The following is a 19318-nucleotide window of genomic DNA, read 5'->3' as shown; positions in this document are numbered from 1 at the left end:
CAAGTAGACATACGAGGAAGGTGACGGTGGTGAACAGGTTGGAAGGGAGGGTGGATGACTGCTGCTGAAAAAAAGCACAATAAGCACTTTAAAGAACTTAACTGGTTTGCAATAGATGCTTGGGCCCACAGAGAGGAAGTTTTTGGTTAGGATAGATTGGCAAAGGGAAGTGGGAATGAGAGGGAGTGGGTAGCAGCAAGGATAGAAAGGCACTTGTACTTTCGGTGGGAGTTGCCCAAATCAGAAGACTGATGTGGTGTGGGAGGGGATGTATGGCTGGAGGAGGTGGCAAAGATAGGGAAGTACGAGGCCATGAAGGGGTTTTAAATTGGATGTGTTGGGGACGGGGTGTCATTGTAGGTCAGCAAGGATATGGTGATGGGCAAGTGGGACTTAGTGCAGGACAGGATGTGGGCAGGTGCATTTTGGACATATTGCCAATCAGATTTGTGTGAAGGATAGAAATATAGAATGGAATTTAAGATTTTTCTTTTCAGGACAATTTTATTTTTACCCAAATTCAGTGCTTGTGAGCTGTTAATCTTTGTTAATGGTAGTAATATACACCTTCAAATAAAGCTATATCTTTTACCCTTTTTATTTATATGCTTGAAGCTGTTAGCTATTACCCTACAACACGAGAAACCAGAGCTAGAGGAACGTAAGACAACACTACTACAACAGGAAGAGGAGAAAAAGATTCAACTAGCAAAGCTTGAAGATTCTCTGCTAGAGGTATCATAAACAGAAACTTGTATATTTATATAAATAAATTTAACAAGAAGCCTGAGTTTAAAATCACACTAATATTGTAGCAATAAAGCTACTTTGCCCCAGAATTTTGCACCATTTCAAAATCCATGAAATTGATATTTTTGACTTTGTAAAAAGGCAAACTGTTTATTGTTTGGAGTGGGCGAAGAATGGCATTTTTTGTATGATCATTTCACAAAACTGAGGATGGATTTTCACACAATTTACATTACTACATTGTGTGTTTTGTAAGTAAGCAAAATGTTTACCAGCCAAATTATCATAAGGATGGTGCCTGTTAAGCAATAATAAAAAAAAAATTGCATTTTTACAGGAATAAGGATTTGGAGGAAAAAAATGTCACCATGGTCTGCTTTATTCAGTTCGCATAGATTCCCCCTTGCTGGGTATCATTTTTGTGCAAAAAGGCTGTGGCTGAATCCAGGGAAAGTGTCGTTTACTAAACATTTCTAGTACATATTAAAAGCCCGTTCATTTTTTTAAAAAGTCAAAAATTATTACCTGTATTTGTTGGAACACAAAGCTAATTTAAAAAATATATTTAGATAATTCAACTTTAAAAGTAATACTTTTAAAGGTTGACATCTCCAGACTGCAAACTGCTTGACTTGTGAAAGAGATTTAGTTGCTAACTCCACAATGCTTGAGTGTATGCCGCTGCCTTCACCCAAGTTCAGCAAAACCAAATCCTAAATATACATCTAACTTAGAAAAATATTGTCAGTATTTCCAGTTTTGAAAGATACATTGTATCTAGAAATTCTCTGATTTACTGTAAGTTATTACATGATACTGCAGCAGTATCTAAGGCAGCTAATACCCTCTTGTGAATGTTGTATCTTAAAAACACTGAGATGCAGAAAATCTCCTGACCGTATTAAGAGACACAAGTTGTAATGTCTACCTTCAATAAACCTAAGCCACAAGTATTACAAAAAACAATACTAAAGAGTTATAAGCTATAACCTAATCTTGAGATTCACTTCATGTTTATAGGACACTGTCTGAATTCATTGGGTTACAGCTTGCGACTCACTTCTAGTCATTTATTTGCTCCCAATAAAAGTGCAGCATCTTTGGTATATGCAGAAGCAAAGAAGTTTAGGACTTAAAAAGCAGAGAAAGTGAATTGTGTGTGATTGACTTTTCCTGTCATAAAGTCAAAATTGATATTGAAAAATTCATTTTATTTTGGGATTATTGAAATCCATAAGTCAGGAACTATAGAGAGTATGTTATGGATAAAATCAAGATTCATCTCAACAACATAGAGACCATAAGGAGTAGTCAGTATGGTTTAAAAGCCATGATAGGTCATGCCTCATGAATTCTTTGAGAAAGTGACTACATTACATTAGTGACAAAGACTACACCGTTGATATAATTTACTAGGTTTAACAGAAAGCATAATGTCTGCATAATGTGAGACTTTTAAAGAAGATAAAGGCTTGTGAATCTAATGAGAGATTAGTTAGCTTTATTGAAAATTGGCTGCAAAAAGCAGAAATAGGAAAAGCGCTCTCTGCAGGGTAATGCCCAGGAAGGTTTATGTTAATCAGTGTGGAAACAATTCTGGACAAATTAGTTGGGTGGGCTAAAAATGGTAGATTGATAGATATAGGTTAATATAACGTAATGCACCAAGGAGACAGGAAATGTGAAGCATGGGTGCAAAGTGAACAAATGACCTCTAACAAAGATGGAAAAACAAGGGGAGTGATTTTAAACCCTAAGAACGGGTGGGTTGGGGGCAGGTGGGAGTTGACAATAGTTGTTTTTGGGGTCGCAACCACAACCCAGCTTTATTTCTGGGTTTAATGTCGGCGCATAAAAGTACAGGCTTCCCACTGGGAATGTAAAGTCTGAAAATTTTGCAGTTGTAACCCAGAAAAACAACTATTTTCAACTTCCACCTGTTCTTGGGGTTTAAAATCACCCCCAAGGAGTTGGATGTGATTATTGACCAATCACTAAAGTTCCCTAAGTCGGTGTGTAGCTATTATGAGCCAAGCTAATCGAGTAGCGGTCATATCTCAAAGCATTTGATTATACATTCAAACGGGTGGCTTTGACTTGGTATAATTTGTTGGTAAAGCCTACTTATAGGATTTCGGAATTTTCTTCACCTGTTTTGTGCTGGATGCTAGATCTCAGAACTTTGTGTGGGGTTCTTGCTCACCCATGCTAATGCCATTTAATGCGGCTAATGCCATTTAAGTCCGCTGCATTTTAGTTGTCCAGGGCGCACACCGGAAATTGATGGACACCTAATGAGGCTCCTGCACATGACCGTGACTCTACTGCAATTTTCAACTACCTTAATGGTGGATTCGTGGCAACAGTCAGGAGGGACGCTGTAGCAGCGTTATTTAAAAGGATCCTCAGCTGTAATCGGGTAAATCCTTGGCTAGTTGTTTTAAACTGCTAGTGGGCTTTTGTGCTATTTCTGGCTGTGTTGGTTGCTGTTTCAGACTGCAACATTTGTGGCAAGTTATTTATTGGAGCTGGGAGAGAATTTCTGCCCAGGGGCTTCCCCACAAACTTCCTTCTGGCAACATGGGTGTGATAGTTGGTCTGCCATTGTGGCTGGAGGACCAGGAGGAGAAAGAGCATCAAGAAACGGTGGAGGGACCTGCAGGGAGAAGAGGACGAAGGAGGAGAGATTGTAGGAGGCCTTACCCACACGTGCTTACAGGACAAGAACATCATACCTCCAGTTTAGCGAGTAGCTCAACCTAAACCAGAATGGCCATTACAGAACTATGTCACCTACTACAGCCACAACTGAAACCCAGGGCCAGATCACATACTTTGTTGCCAGTGGCTTTGAGTGTGACTTTTCACCTAGATTTCTACACCTCAGGGTCATTCCAGGCTGCAGCCGGTAACATAAGACCATTAGTCAATGTGCGTTATATGTCTACATCAAGCAGGTTAGGGATGCCCTCTTCACCAAGGCAAATGAATTTATCATCTTCCCTATGGAGGTAGCAAAGAAAGAACAGAGGGCTCTGGGCTTCGCCAGAATCACAGATTTCCACCGGGTGAAGGGTATCATCGACTACATCCACATAGCCTTGGGTGCTCCACATCAACACCCTGGACTGTACATGAGCAGGTAGGGCTTCCACTCACTGAATGTGTAGCTGGCGACAGTGATGGGCAGTGCAATCCTGGCACTTACTCATCTCCAGTCCTCAATTCCACCTGGACAATCGAGTAACAAGCTAGCTGCTTGGGGACAAGGGATATTGCTCGAACACATGGCTCATGACACTTATCAGTAACTCATGCACAGGCACAGTGGTGTGCTACAATCAGAGCCATGCCTTTTTCAGAGTTTTGCTTGAGCAAAACATTGGCATCCTGAAACAAAGGTTGCGCTGCTTGGATCACATTGGAGGTATCCTGCAATTTTCCCGGAGAGTCTCTAGACTCACCATAGTCTGCTACATGCTCCATAACTTGGCCTTGCGAAGGGAAAACCCTTGGAGCCACCTGTGGAGAAACATGTGGAGGTGAAGGAGCAGGAAGGACATCATGGATGCCAAGGAGGAGCTATCCTGTCAGCTGCCAAAGCTGTACACCAGCAGATCATTGAGTAGTGCTTTGGCTGAATTATCCCTCACCCTCACCCCCCACACACCAAAGTTCTCCTACCATCAGACCCAGTCCTTCCACCCTCCAGATGAATGTTCTCAATCAAACACCAGCATGGGTATTCCTATCACATTACATGGCATGGGTAACAAATACTCATCCAAAGAAAAAATTCGGTCAAAATCTGCTATTTCCAATTGCCGCAAACACATACAAATACTAAAGGTCACCCTGGTGCAATCTCCCAGTGCCTGTCTTAGGTGCTCTTCTGCCTTACTCTCATGCTCAAAGGCAAAATGCATCTATTTATTGCAAGGGGAATGGAATATAAAAGTAGAGATGTTTTGCTACAGTTGTACAGGGAATTGGGTGAGACCACATCTAGAATACTGTGTGCAGTTTTGGTCTCCTTATTTAGGAAAGGACATAATTGCTTTGGAGGTGGTTCAGAGAAGGTTCACTCGACTGATCCCTGGGATGAGGGGGTTATCTTATGAGGAAAGGTTGGACAAGTTGGGCCTGTATACACTGGAGTTTAGAAGAATGAGAGGTGATCTTATTGAAACGTAGAAGATCCTGAGGGGACTAGAAGGGGTAGATGCTGAGAGGATGTTTCCCCTTGTGGGAGAGACTAGAACTAGGGGACACAGTTTAAAAATAAGGGGTCTCCCATTTAAGACGGAGATGAGGAGAAACGTTTTCTCTTGGAGGGTCGTAAGTCTGTGGAGCTCCCTTCCCCAGAGAACGGTGGAGGCAGGGTCATTGAATATTTTTAAGGCTGAGTTAGATAGATTCCTGATTAACAAGACAGTCAAAGGTTATAGTAGGTAGACGGGAAAGTAGAGTTGAGGTCACATTCAGATCAGCCATGATCTTATCAAATGGCAGAGTAGGCTCCAGGGGCTGAATTGCCTGTTCCTGTTCTCAATTCGTATGTACGTATCTCTCTTTTAAGAGATGCAGGCTACCTTTTTAAATATTGTAATTCCTGCCTGAATTCACTTCTCCCCTCCTCCTCCTCCTCCCCCCATCCCCCCAATGGTTGAGCTACATCACAGGGTTCTCCATATCTATAATAGTTATCACTATTGCTCTATGGTTGGCGAGCAGGAAGTGCAGTTCAATCTTGTGTTTCCTTTCCTCCTCCTCCATGATCTTGTATCTGCCACACTCCATCCAGCAGCCTGATCTTGAGGTGACAGAATTTATCAGATAAACTAATTGGAGTCATAGGGTGGATGGGCAATAGAGGTTATAAGATGCTGCATAACTAGAAGTCTGTCTTTTTATCAATCAGAAAAGTCTTGCAGTGCTTCATGGCAATGACTGTCATGTAGGCAAATGCACAGCTAATTTGTGCATAACAAGAAATGGTAAACTGCATTGAGATGAATTATCTGTAAATCTCTTTGTGGTGGTGGTGTTTGAGAGAGGGATGGACACCGAGAGCTCACTGCCCTTCTTTGAATATTGTAAACAATTTTACAACACCAAGTTATAGTCCAGCAATTTTATTTTAAATTCACAAGCTTTCGGAGGCTTCCTCCTTCGTCAGGTGAACGATGTGAAAAGTCTTTGAATAGTCCTATGGGGGTCTTGAATGCCCATCTAACCCACTGGAACAAGAAGATGGGGACTTAAGTTAGCGTTCCATCTGATGCACTGCACATACAATAATGCAACATGCCCTCAGCACTGCAGCCTAGATTCTGCCCCATTCATGGAATGTGGCTTGAATCTATGACCTTTTGAGTCTGCGGCAAAAGTGCCATCAACTGAGCCATAAGATTTGAACACCTGTGTTTTGGGGGAAAAAGTGTTCGACTCCTTGAGCTATTGGGCCATGTGGAACAAGATGATTTCATTTCCTGAAATTTAGTATTTTTTTTCTTTCTATCTCAGATGATGTAATTTTTCTTTACACTGTCTATTTCATTCGAAATTTACATGTCTGCTGGGTGTTGGCTTGCTATACATTCTAGTCCAGTAAATTTGGTAAAAGGTCTTGCACTTAGTATAAATTGTAATCACTTCTGGATCACTTGCTTTTTGTCTCCCTCTTGTGCAAGAACTGTACAATCAACAATGTTTAAGTGATGTAGGACTGGATTCTCCTCTGCAATCCTGAAATTAGGTGTGATTGTGGTGGAGAATGAGGTAAATGTGTGCAGTTAGGTGTACTGCTACCTTACTGTCCCAACCTTAGTTTCCCTCCTCCTGTCATTTGTCACCCATCTCCTACCAGCCACATGCAAATGCCTTCTCGGGTGGGGGATGGGGCTGGGTCCTCGGCCCATTTCACTCTCATCTGTCTCCGTTACCAGTACCTTGGAAACTGGAGATAGGTTCTAGGTAGAGGTGGTAATAGCCCCAAGGTAAGTAAATGGAAGGGGCCTCCTCTTCCTCCATTTAGGTCTACATACAATTATCCCTGTAGCCCTTGGTCTCTGCCGAGGCCTACAAGACAACAGCTCTTTTGATCTTCGGGGCTCTGCTGCCTGTTTAAGTGCTCGGCTGCCTTTTCTGGTGCTGTAATGGCGGTCCCACTGCAGGGATTTTGCAGCTGGGTGCTGTGGGCTCCCTCTTGACAGCAGGAATTCCACTGAGAACCCACAGTGCATATCCTGTGACTCCCCAACCTAGGGAAATAGATCAGGATCTGGGCAGAGCTGGAGGGGCAAAAGTCGGCCCTGCCATTACGTCATCCCAAAGAGAAGAGTCTGACCCATCATTTTTTAGTAACCGTGTAAAACTGAATTGAGTGAAAAGAGGACTTAATTACTAGTTTAAGGTTTCACTTTGGTAAAAGAATTAAATCAGCAAATAAACAATTATAGACTAGAAATGATTGAGCACAAGCATCATAAATCACATAGATAACAGTTTATAAAATCAAATTTTCTAAGTTTGGCATTGCAGTTTGCTGTGATACTAATTCCGAATAGCACCCTGGCTGTTGGATAACTTAAGTCTTCAATTCAGTTCAGCAACAACACCACCTTTCATTTATATGGCATCTTTAAAATAGAGAAACATCCCAAGGGTTTTCGCAGAGGAAGAGAGGATACCGAACCCTTCTGGAGAAGTTAAGAGAGGTGACTGAAGGCTGATCTAAATGATGGGTTCTGCCGAGGCTTTTGAAAATTCAGATGTGGGCTGATGCAGGTTACAGACGGAGTACAATAAACAGGAGCATGCTCAGCTGTGATACCCTCCACAGTTGGATAGCTTACCAGCAATCACCATCAAGGCTCACTCATGAATAATGGCCACTTGTGTGACGCTCCAGAGGGCACCTAGAATCATAGAAAGGTTACAGCACGGAAGGAGGCCATTTGGCCCATCGAGTCCGTGCCAGCACTATGCAAGAGCATAGTCCCACTTCCCCGCCCTATCCCCTTGGCCCTGCATATTTTTTCCTTTCAAGTATTTATCCAGTTCCCTTTTGAAAGCCATGATTGAATCTGCCTCCACCATGCACCCTGGCAGTACATTCCAGATCTTAACCACTCGCTGTGTAAAAAGGTTTTTCCTTTTGTCACCTTTTGCCAATCACCTTAAATCTCTGTCCTCTGGTTCTTGACCCTTCCGCCAATGGGAACAATTTCTCTCTATCTATTCTGTCTAGACCCTTCATGATTTTAAATACCTCTATGAAACCTCCTCTCAACCCTCTCTGTTCCAAGGAGAACAGCCCCGGCTTCTCCAGTCTATCCATGTAACTAAAGTCCCTCATCCCTGGAATCATTCTAGTAAATCTTTTCTGCACCCTCTCTAAGGCCTTCACATCTTTCCTAAAGTCCCCAGAACTGGACACAATACTCCAGTTGTGGTCGAACCAATGTTTTATAAAGGTTCATCATGACTTCCTTGCTTTTAAACTCTATGCCTCTATCAATAAAGCCCAGGATCCCGTATGCTTTTTTAACTGCTTTCTCAACCTGCCCTGCCACTTCCAACAGTTTGTGTACATAGACCCCCAGATCTCTCTGTTCCTGTACCCCTTTTAGAATTGTGCCCTCTAGTTTATAATGCCCCTCCTCGTTTTTTCTACCAAATGTACCAATTCGCATTTTTCTGCATTAAAATTCATCTGCCATGTGTCTGCCCTTTCCACAAGTCTAACACTATTCTCCTCACTGTTCACTACGCTTCCAAGTTTTGTATCATCTGCAAATTTGGAAATTGTGCCCTCTACACCCAAGTCCAAGTCATTAATATATAACAAGAAAAGCAGTGGTCCTAGTACCGACTCCTGGGGGAGACCACTGTACATCTCACTCCAATCCAAAAAACGACTGTTCACCACTACTCTCTGCTTCCTGTTACTTAGCCAATTTTGTATTCATGCTGCTACTGCCCCCTTTATTCCATGGGCTTCAATCTTGGTGACAAGCCTATTATGTGGCACTTTATCAAAGCCATCAACTGCATTGCCCTCATCTATTCTCTCTGTTACCTCATCAAAAAACTCTAAAAGTTTCCCCACCACCGAGTTTAAACTGACCGGCCTGTAGTTGCTGGGTTTATCTTTGCACCCCTTTTGAACAAGGGTGTAACACTTGCAATTCTCCAGTCCTCTGGCACCACCCCCGTATCTAAGGATGTTTGGAAGATTATGGCCAGTACCGCCGCAATTTCCACCCTTACAACCTGAGATGCATCCCATCTGGACCGGGTGACTTATCTAATTTAAGCATAGCCAGCCTTTCTAATACCTCCTTTATCAATTTTTAGCCCATCCAGTATCTCAACTACATCTTCCTTTACTGAGACTCTAGCAGCATCATCTTCTTTGGTAAAGACAGATGCAAAGTACTCATTTAGTACTTCGGCTATGCCCTGTGCCTCCATGAGTAGACCTCCTTTTTGGTCCCTGATCGGCCCCACCCCTCCTTACTACCCGTTTACTGTTTACATGCCTATAGAAGACTTTTGGATTCCCTTTTCTGTTTGCCACCAGTCTATTCTCATACTCTCTCTTTACCCCTCTTATTTCCTTTTTCACTTCATTGCACCTGGCACCCATGAAACTTGGTGAGGGAACTCGGAGAGGAGAGGGGAGATGGTGGGAAAGACAAAAATATATTGAGGGATGACGGTATGTGGGGAGCTGCTTGTAGCAATTGCTGTGTCTGCCTGTGCAGGAAAGCTCAGTTAATGTACACAGCTGAAATTATGGACTTGCAGGAGCACATTAAACTAGTTGTACATTCTCACATATGTTATCTGTCATAGTTCCTACTTTTAATTGTCCTGGCCAATATTTATTCCTCAGCCAACATCACTAAAACAGATGATCTGGTCATTTGTCTCATTTGTTTGTGGGACCTTGCTGTGTTCAAATTGGCCGCCGCATTTCCCTACATTACAACAGTGAATACACTTCAAAAGTACTGCATTGGCTGTAAAGCACATTGGGATGTTCCGAGGTCCTGAAAGGCACTATATAATTGCAAGTTAGTTCGTTCTTTAATTATTTATTCCACTCTCTGTCAAATCCCTCAAACCCCATTTCTTTTTCAAACCCGCGTCTGCATCAGGACAAATGGATAGAAGGAATCAATAAGAAATTTAATGTTGCAAAGCAGGGCTTGTGGTACAGAGCTCCGCTGGTCAGGCATGCAGTTCATGAAACTGAGGGAAGTGGTCTGTGCTCCAGATTTTCAGCGCCCCCAAATTTAACAATTAAAACATTTTAAAAGTTTTTTGAGGCTGTCCAACACAAGCCTCATTATAGCTGCAAATACCACACACATGCATGGTAATTGCTCCCATGCTGAACTCACGATTAGGGAGCGGTCTCCTTTCCCATAGTGCGGTTCACCCATGTGAAATGACAAATGATTTTTTGCCTTATTCGCATTTTCAATGGAGCATTTCTTTTTGTTGCTGTTTAGATCTGATTTTTGGCCTTGCAATAATTACAGCTCATTTCCCTTCAACAGTATTGCCTTCAGCTGCTGTTTCAGTTAAACAAAGTGGACAGGATGGAAATTCTATTGGGGGATGCAATGGCACTATCTGATTTTTAGAGGAAGATCAGTTCATGAAGCAACGAGAAAGACAAGTGTGATGAGACCTTTGCATTATGTATAGACGCATCCTTACCCCAGAATGTGCATTTATAGACCAAGACAGTCCACCTGGGAATATTGGGAGAGATATGTCTTCACTGGCATTGTTTCACAAGGTTGGCTATTACAGAGCCATTCCATTTCCTCGAGGTTAACCTTCCTATTGCTTCTACCTATTGGTCTTCTCCTAGATGTATAGGTCACCTCTGCTTTAAACTTACTGAATCCTTCCAAGTCACTGCCTGCAGCATATGCCACATTAGTCTGTCGGTTGGCCCTGAGGCATCGTGCAAGTAACAGCGCTCTTGTCTGCAAGGGGCAACGCATACACCATTTACCCAATAGAAAGGACAGATCAGCAGGACAGGGCAGAGAATTATAATTAGGTGGCAGGGTTCTTAAGAGTGCTGAGTATTGTAGATGATACCACATGGCCACCTGCCCAGCAGGTTCCTGCTCCTTCTCTTCCACCACTTTTTGCTGCACACCCTGTCTCACCTGGTGCTTCCTTCTCATGCTCACTAGCTACAACTATATATTGGTGCTTGCAGATTTGTTAATAGGAATGCAGCATGCTATGTGGTTCTGCCTTGTGCTGGGCCAATGTCAGCACAGCTATTCTAAGCCTACAATGTGTCCCTGATTCCTTCACCTGCGGGAAGTGTGTCCAGCTGCAGCTACTGTTTGACCGCTTGACGGCTCTGGAGCTGCGGATGGACTCACTTTGGAGCATCCGCGATGCTGAGAAAGTCGTGGATATCCGTTCAGTGAGTTGGTCACACCACAGATAAAAATTACTGAGGGAGATAGTGAATGGGTGACCAACAGACAGAGGAAGAGTAGGAAGGCAGTGCAGGGGTCCCCTGCGGTCATCTCCCTCCAAAACAGGTATACCGTTTTGGATACTGTTGGGGGAGATGGCTCACCAGGAGAAGGTGGCAGTGGCCAGGTTCATGGCACCGTGGCTGGCTCTGCTGCACAGGAGGGCAGGAAAAAGAGTGGCAGAGCTATAGTGATAGGGGACTCGATTGTAAGGGGAATAGACAGGCGTTTCTGCGGACGCAACCAAGACTCCAGGATGGTATGTTGCCTCCCTGGTGCAAGGGTCAGGGATGTCTCGGAGCGGCTGCAGGACATTCTGGAGGGGGAGGGTGAACAGCCAGTTGTCGTGGTGCATATAGGCACCAACGATATAGGTAAAAAACAGGATGAGGTCCTACAAGCTGAATTTAGGGAGTTAGGAGTTAAACTAAAGAGTAGGACCTCAAAGGTAGTAATCTCAGGATTGCTACCAGTGCCACGGGCTAGTCAGAGTAGGAATGACCGGATAGCTAGGATGAATACGTGGCTTGAGAGATGGTGCAAGAGGGAGGGATTCAAATTCCTGGGCCATTGGAACCTTTTCTGGGGGAGGTGGGACCAGTACAAATTAGACGGTCTGCATCTGGGCAGGACTGGAACCAATGTCCTAGGGGGAGTGTTTGCTAGTGCTGTTGGGGAGGGTGTAAACTAATGTGGCAGGGGGATGGGAACCGATGCAGGAAGTCAGTGGGAAGTAAAGTTGTGACAGAAACAAAAGGCAGTAAGGGAGAGTGTACAAAACATGACCAGACAGATGGTCTGAGAAAGCAGGGCAAAGACCAAGGGAAGTCTAGATTAAACTGCATTTATTTCAATGCAAGAAGTCTGATGGGCAAGGCAGATGAACTCAGGGCATGGATGGGTACATGGGACTGGGATGTTATAGCTATTACTGAAACATGGCTAAGGGAGGGGCAGGACTGGCAGCTCAATGTTCCAGGGTACAGATGCTATAGGAAAGATAGTGCAGGAGGTAAGAGAGGAGGAGGAGTTGCGTTCTTGATTGGGGAGAACATCACGGCAGTAGTGAGAGGGGATATATCCGAGGGTTCGCCCACTGAGTCCATATGGGTAGAACTGAAAAATAAGAAGGGAGAGATCACTTTGATAGGATTGTACTACAGACCCCCAAATAGTCAACGGGAAATTGAGGAGCAAATATGTAAGGAGATTACAGACAGCGGCAAGAAAAATAGGGTGGTAATAGTAGGGGACTTTAACTTTCCCAACATTGACTGGGACAGCCATAGCATTAGGGGCTTGGATGGAGAGAAATTTGTTGAATGTATTCAGGAGGAATTTCTCATTCAGTATGTGGATGGCCCGACTAGAGAGGGGGCAAAACTTGACCTCTTGGGAAATAAGGAAGGGCAGGTGACAGAAGTGTTAGTGAGGGATCACTTTGGGACCAGTGATCATAATTCCATTAGTTTTAAGATAGCTATGGAGAATGATAGGTCTGGCCCAAAAGTTAAAATTCTAAATTGGGGAAAGGCCAATTTTGATGGTATTAGACAGGAACTTTCAGAAGTTGATTGGGAGAGTCTGTTGGCAGGCAAAGGAACGTCTGGTAAGTGGGAGGCTTTCAAAAGTGTGTTAACCAGGGTTCAGGATAAGCACATTCCTTATAAAGTGAAGGGCAAGGCTGGTAGAAGTAGGGAACCTTGGATGACTCGGGAGATTGAGGCCCTAGTCAAAAAGAAGAAGGAGGCATATGACATGCATAGGCAGCTGGGATCAAGTGGATCCCTTGAAGAGTATAGAGATTGCCGGAGTAGAGTTAAGAGAGAAATCAGGAGGGCAAAAAGGGGACATGAGATTGCTTTGGCAGATAAGGCAAAGGAGAATCCAAAGAGCTTCTACAAATACATAAAGGGCAAAAGAGTAACTAGGGAGAGAGTAGGGCTTCTTAAGGATCAACAAGGTCATCTATGTGTGGAACCACAAGAGATGGGTGAGATCCTGAATGAATATTTCACATCGGTATTTACGGTTGAGAAAGGCATGGATGTTAGGGAACTTGGGGAAATAAATAGTGATGTCTTGAGGAGTGTACATATTACAGAGAGGGAGGTGCTGGAAGTCTTAACGCGCATAAATCTCCGGGACCTGATGAAATGTATCCCAGGACGTTATGGGAGGTTAGGGAGGAAATAGTGGGTCCCCTAGCAGAGATATTTGAATCATCGACAGCTACAGGTGAGGTGCCTGAAGATTGGAGGGTAGCAAATGTTGTGCCTTTGTTTAAGAAGGGCGGCAGGGAAAAGCCTGGGAACTACAGACCGGTGAGCCTGACATCTGTAGTGGGTAAGTTGTTAGAGGGTATTCTGAGGGACAGGATCTACGGGCATTTGGAGAGGCAGGGACTGATTAGGAACAGTCAGCATGGTTTTGTGAGAGGAAAATCATGTCTCACGAATTTGATTGAGTTTTTTGAAGGGGTAACCAAGAAGATAGATGAGGGCTGTGCAGTAGACGTGGTCTACATGGACTTCAGCAAAGCCTTTGACAAGGTACCACATGGTAGGTTGTTACATAAGGTTAAATCTCATGGGATCCAAGGTGAGGTAGCCAATTGGATACAAAATTGGCTTGACGACAGAAGACAGAGGGTGGTTGTAGAGGGTTGTTTTTCAAACTGGAGGCCTGTGTCCAGCGGTGTGCCTCAGGGATCGGTGCTGGGTCCGCTGTTATTTGTTATTTATATGAATGATTTGGATGAGAATTTAGGAGGCGTGGTTAGTAAGTTTGCAGATGACACCAAGATTGGTGGCATTGTGGACAGTGAAGAAGGTTATCTAGGATTGCAACGGGATCTTGATAAATTGGGCCAGTGGGCCGATGAATGGCAGATGGAGTTTAATTTAGATAAATGTGAGGTGATGCATTTTGGTAGATCAAATGGGGCCAGGACCTACTCCGTTAATGGTAGGGCGTTGGGGAGAGTTATAGAACAAAGAGATCTAGGAGTACAGGTTCATAGCTCCTTGAAAGTGGAGTCACAGGTGGATAGGGTGGTGAAGAAGGCATTCAGCATGCTTGGTTTCATTGGTCAGAACATTGAATACAGGAGTTGGGATGTCTTGTTGAAGTTGCACAAGACATTAGTAAGGCCACACTTGGAATACTGTGTACAGTTCTGGTCACCCTACTATAGAAAGGATATTATTAAACTAGAAAGAGCGCAGAAAAGATTTACTAGGATGCTACCGGGACTTGATGGTTTGACTTATAGGGAGAGGTTAGATAGACTGGGACTTTTTTCCCTGGAGAGTAGGAGGTTAAGGGGTGATCTTATAGAAGTCTATAAAATAATGAGGGGCATAGATAAGGTAGATAGTCAAAATCTTTTCCCAAAGGTAGGGGAGTCTATAACGAGGGGACATAGATTTAAGATGAGAGGGGAGAGATACAAAAGGGTCCAGAGGGGCAATTTTTTCACTCAAAGGGTGGTGAGTGTCTGGAACGAGCTGCCGGGGGCAGTAGTAGAGGCGGGTACAATTTTGTCTTTTAAAAAGCATTTGGACAGTTACATGGGTAAGATGGGTATAGAGGGATATGGGCCAAGTGCAGGCAATTGGGACTAGCTTAGTGGTATAAACTGGGCGACATGGACATGTTGGGCCGAAGGGCCTGTTTCCATGTTGTAAACTTCTATGATTCTATGATAATATTAGAATACTAGCTCCCTGATACCTTGCAAAAGACTAATGTTTGTGGGAGAGAGTAAGAAGGTGGACAAAACACGAGAACTCGGATTGAGTTTGGGGACAGCCTGCTGCTTCACCTATTCCTGTTACCTACATGTCCTGGTACACCATAATGTTCATGAAGGCCTCCTACAAAGGAGTTGACTGTGATTTGTGAGTCTTTCACTGGTTAGGACCTGCTTCTTTTAATTTTGTGCCATTTTGTGGTGCAAGCCAAAAAGTAGTCTATGATTCTAGTCATGAGATGCTGTAAGTTGAAGTACATGGATAGTGACAGACATGTGGTTAATCGGTAAGTCAGTAAGTGACCATGCTGCACACGCTAGATTGTGTTAGAGATTTAATGCGTACAGCTGTTGCAAGATTTTTAATTGTATGTTGCATCTTGACTCTATGCCTTGCTGAGGTATGAATGTGTATGACAGCTATAAAGTTTCAGAGCTTAGCATGTATGAGCAATAAATGTGGAATAGGTTGCAAGGTGACACTTTGTGGCATGGAATCTTAGGCCACTTACCTGCTCTCGGTGCTGCTGGATGGTCTTACGTTACCAGATTCCTTAAACTCTAATTCTGAGCAGCAGTCAGTGCTCCTGCCATTTTTTCACTCACCACTCCCACATAGTTACATTCCCTATGCAAGGTACCTGTGGCACAGGGAGCTTATTTAAATGGTATTCATGAGTCCAGCTCCCCGTGGTTCAGGTGCTTCAGGGGCTTTTTAGCCAGGATTGCAAAATTGGCCCTTAGATGCTCAAGTTAATGAAAATATAACTAATATTCAAAAAGATTTTTGATGATGAAACACTCTCCATATGAATTTATAAGTTAATTAAAGTGAATCTTTCTTTGTTAAATTGGACAGTTTTTTTGAGTTGTGGTCAGTTGATAGTGAGGCTAGTGTTTGGAAAAGGAAATAAAATACAAACTTTTAAAGTCTTAAAAAAAATTGAATATTTTAATTATAAATGAGGTTTAAATCTATTTGCAGTGTTACCATTTGAAATCCCAACTATGTTATCATCCAGAAAATAGCTATCAGGCGCAGAAAGTACATACTTTGGCGGAGCAAGGCCCAAATCATGACACTTCTAGTCGTTTACAGTGAATAGGAATTGCTAAGAGTATTTACATTTTCTAGCTGTAGCTGTGCAGGGCTTGGATTCACTGTGTGATGAGTAAGGATGTGGCCATCTCCCATTTGAACCTTGGCACAGTCACCGTTCCAAATGCCATAAGCTTTCCGTCAATCAGCAAAACAATAAACTCAGTGCTTAAATGCATTTTACAGATAAATTTGCTTTAGTCATATGAGATAGGTATAGAAGGCTCAAAATTTGATAGGCACAGTAACCTATTGATCTTATCAATATTTATTCCTTATTTACTTTATCTATTTGTAAAGCTGTAAGGTGCTCCCAACTATTTAGTTTAATTGTGAACACTTTCTCTGATAGTTGGACAGAATTATAGGATTTTCAGATTTGGACAGCTGCATTCAGTCATTTTGATGCCATTATCACCATTGAGATTAGAAACATCATTGATTCTTTTTTCAATTTTATTTAATCCTTCTATATCTGTCTCATACTTCATATTTGACAATTCGGAAATTAAATTCTCATCAACAGGAAACAGCTTCCTAAGAAATCAGTGATTAGTGCACCCATTGGCAGGAGTGCTGCATGCAAAGTGAGAGTACCACATATCAATACTCATAATTTGTATACAATAAATCCCCTCAGTAACTGAAGCAATTTAAATAACGTATTTCTCATACGCCAGTGTGTGAGATGTGAAGTACTTTCAGGTTTTCACCAAAGCAATTATTATTGTGTCATTTGCATATGAAGTCACTGAAAGTGCATTTAGGAAAGAGGTATGTACTACCTCCAGGAGGTAGTCTTGCACTGCGTGGCCTTCCAGCTGCAATATAATTATATTCCACTGCAAAGCAAAGTTTAAATATATCCTGGGAGGTCCATTGGGCTACTTGGCAACTTTTTAAAGTTTATTTTGAATCGTTTAAGGTTAGCAGACAACGTAACTAGCATTTAGAATTTCATATTTCTGCCCAGAGAGATTGTGCTGACCCTGTATCACTCACAACCTTTCTCAGATTGTGTCCTGAAGCAAACAACACCTTCAGTTAACAAATTCTCTAACCTTCGTTAAATACATCAGCTGAATGGTGAAAGAAGTATTCTACTTTTATACTAATCTGCAACGCGCCACTTCAAACAAACCAAAATTACAATAACAACTTGCATTTATATACCGCCTTTAACATAGAAAAAATCCCAAAGCACTCCACAGAAGTGTAATCAAACAAAAATTGATGCTGAGCCAAAGAAGGATATATTAGGAGCGGGTAACCAAAAGCTTGGTCAAAGAGGTGGGTTTTAAGGAGGTTCTTAAAGGAGGAGAGGGAGGTGGAGTGATAGAGAGGTTTAGGCAAGGAATTCTTGAGGGTAAGGCCCAGATGGTGGGGCGAAATAAGTGGGGAATACACAAGTTAGAGGACTGTAGAGTTCTTGGAGGGTTGTAGGGCTGGAGGAGTTTAGAGAGGTGGAAGAGGCCAGGAAGAGATTAAACACCAGGATGAGAATTTTACATTTGAGGTGTTGGGGGACCAGAAGCCAATGTGGGTCAGGAAGCACACGGGTGCTAGGTGAGTGGACTTGATGCAGGATAGGGTACAGGCAGCAGAGTTTTGGATGAGCTGAAGGATGGTGGAGGATGGGAGGCCAGCTAGGAGAACATTAGAATAGTGGATTCTGAAGGTGACATGGATGGGTATTTCGGCAGCGGATGGGCTGAAGAAGGGGCGAAGATGAGCAATGTTACGGAGATGAAAGTAGGTGGGATGGAGAGGATATAACATCGGAAGCTCAACTCTGGCACAATAGGGCACTGTGGTTGAATTGGGGGGGAGAAATGGGTGGCGAGGATCCGGAATTTGTGGTGGGGGCTGAAGACTATGTTTTCCTAATGTTACATTGGAGGGAGTTGTGGCTTATCCAGAATTGGATGTTGGGCAAGCAGTCAGACAGCACAGAGGCAGTAAAGTTTTGACAGAGGTAGAGATGAGTGTTGTCATTGTACATGTGGAACCAGATGCCATGTCTTTAGATGATGTTGCCGAGGGGCAGCATGCAGATGAGGAAGTGGAGGGGGCCAAAAGGGACTCCAGAGCTAATGGTACGGGGGCAGAAGGAGAAACTATAACTGGTGATCGTTTAGCTATGATTGGACACGTAAGAGTGGAACCAAGTGAGTTCAGTCCCACTGAGCTGGATAATGGAGAAGAGGTGTTGAAGGAGAGTGATGTGGTCAACTATGTCAAAGGCTGCAGATAAGTCGAGATGGATGGAGAGGGATAGTGCACCATGGTCACAGTCACAGAGGATGTCATTTGTAACTTTGATTAGGGCTGTTTCACTGCTGTTGCAGCAGCTGAAACCTGATTGGAGAGATTCAAGCATGGAGTTGCGGGAAAGGTGGGCACAGATTTGGGAGGTGTTGGAGTAGTGAGTTTGTGAAAGCTGCTATACAAATGCAAGTTCTTTATTTATTTCATTGCCATTTCTGGGACTTTGCTCTGAGCAAATTGGCTGCCACGTCTGCCTACATTACAAGGTCATGTCTACTGCCACCACTATAGTGGCAGGAACACATTCTGTTATTGTCACCGACAAGATGTGGGGAACAATACTCACCCACCCCTTTGTCTGGAATGTATAATTTGATCCAGTCTGTTGCAGAGTAATTCAAGTTTTCTGAAATGTGTAATTTGATCCAGTCTTTGTCAGGCAGGCTACCAAGTTCACAGCACGCACAGCGCTGACACTACCGAGTTCAGATAGGAAGGTGTGAGGCCGTGCTGGGATTTCAACACGAGAATGAGAATTTAAAAATCAAGATGTTGGTGGACCGGGAGCCAATGAAGGTCAACGAGCATAGGGGTGATGGGTGAACAAGACTTGCTGCGAATTAGGATATGTGCAGGAGAGTTTTGAATGAGCTCAACTATATTGAGAGTCGAAGATGGGAGGCCGGCCAGGAGACCATTGGAATAGTTGAGTCTAGAGGTAACAAAGCCACGGATGAGGGTTTCAACAGCAGAGCAGCTGAGGCAGGGCAATGTTACGGAGGTGAAATTAGGCGGTCTTGGTGATGGAGTAGATATGTGGTTGGAAGCTCATCTCGGTCAAATAGGACACCAAGGTTGTGAACGGTCTGGTTCAGCCTCACACAGTGGCTAGGGGAGGGATGGAGTTTGTGGTGGGGACCAAAG

At 43.4% G+C, this 19318-nt stretch overlaps 1 protein-coding gene across 4 annotated transcripts in view; it reads left to right on the top strand.

Moving 5' to 3' along the window:
• Window positions 1-19318, top strand: part of dync2h1 (dynein cytoplasmic 2 heavy chain 1) — a 656363-nt gene that overhangs the window by 264483 nt on the left and 372562 nt on the right. For all 4 annotated transcript variants that reach the window (XM_067986146.1, XM_067986147.1, XM_067986148.1 and 1 more), the window contains exon 68: window positions 616-735. In XM_067986146.1, coding sequence (XP_067842247.1) covers window positions 616-735 — 120 coding nt within the window. The remainder of the gene's footprint in view (window positions 1-615; window positions 736-19318) is intronic.

This window comes from Heptranchias perlo, chromosome 6, assembly GCF_035084215.1.
Source record: "Heptranchias perlo isolate sHepPer1 chromosome 6, sHepPer1.hap1, whole genome shotgun sequence".
NCBI lineage: Eukaryota > Metazoa > Chordata > Chondrichthyes > Hexanchiformes > Hexanchidae > Heptranchias > Heptranchias perlo.
The sequence above is the reverse complement of the archived record's forward strand: the minus strand, read 5'-3'. Positions and strand labels throughout refer to the sequence as shown.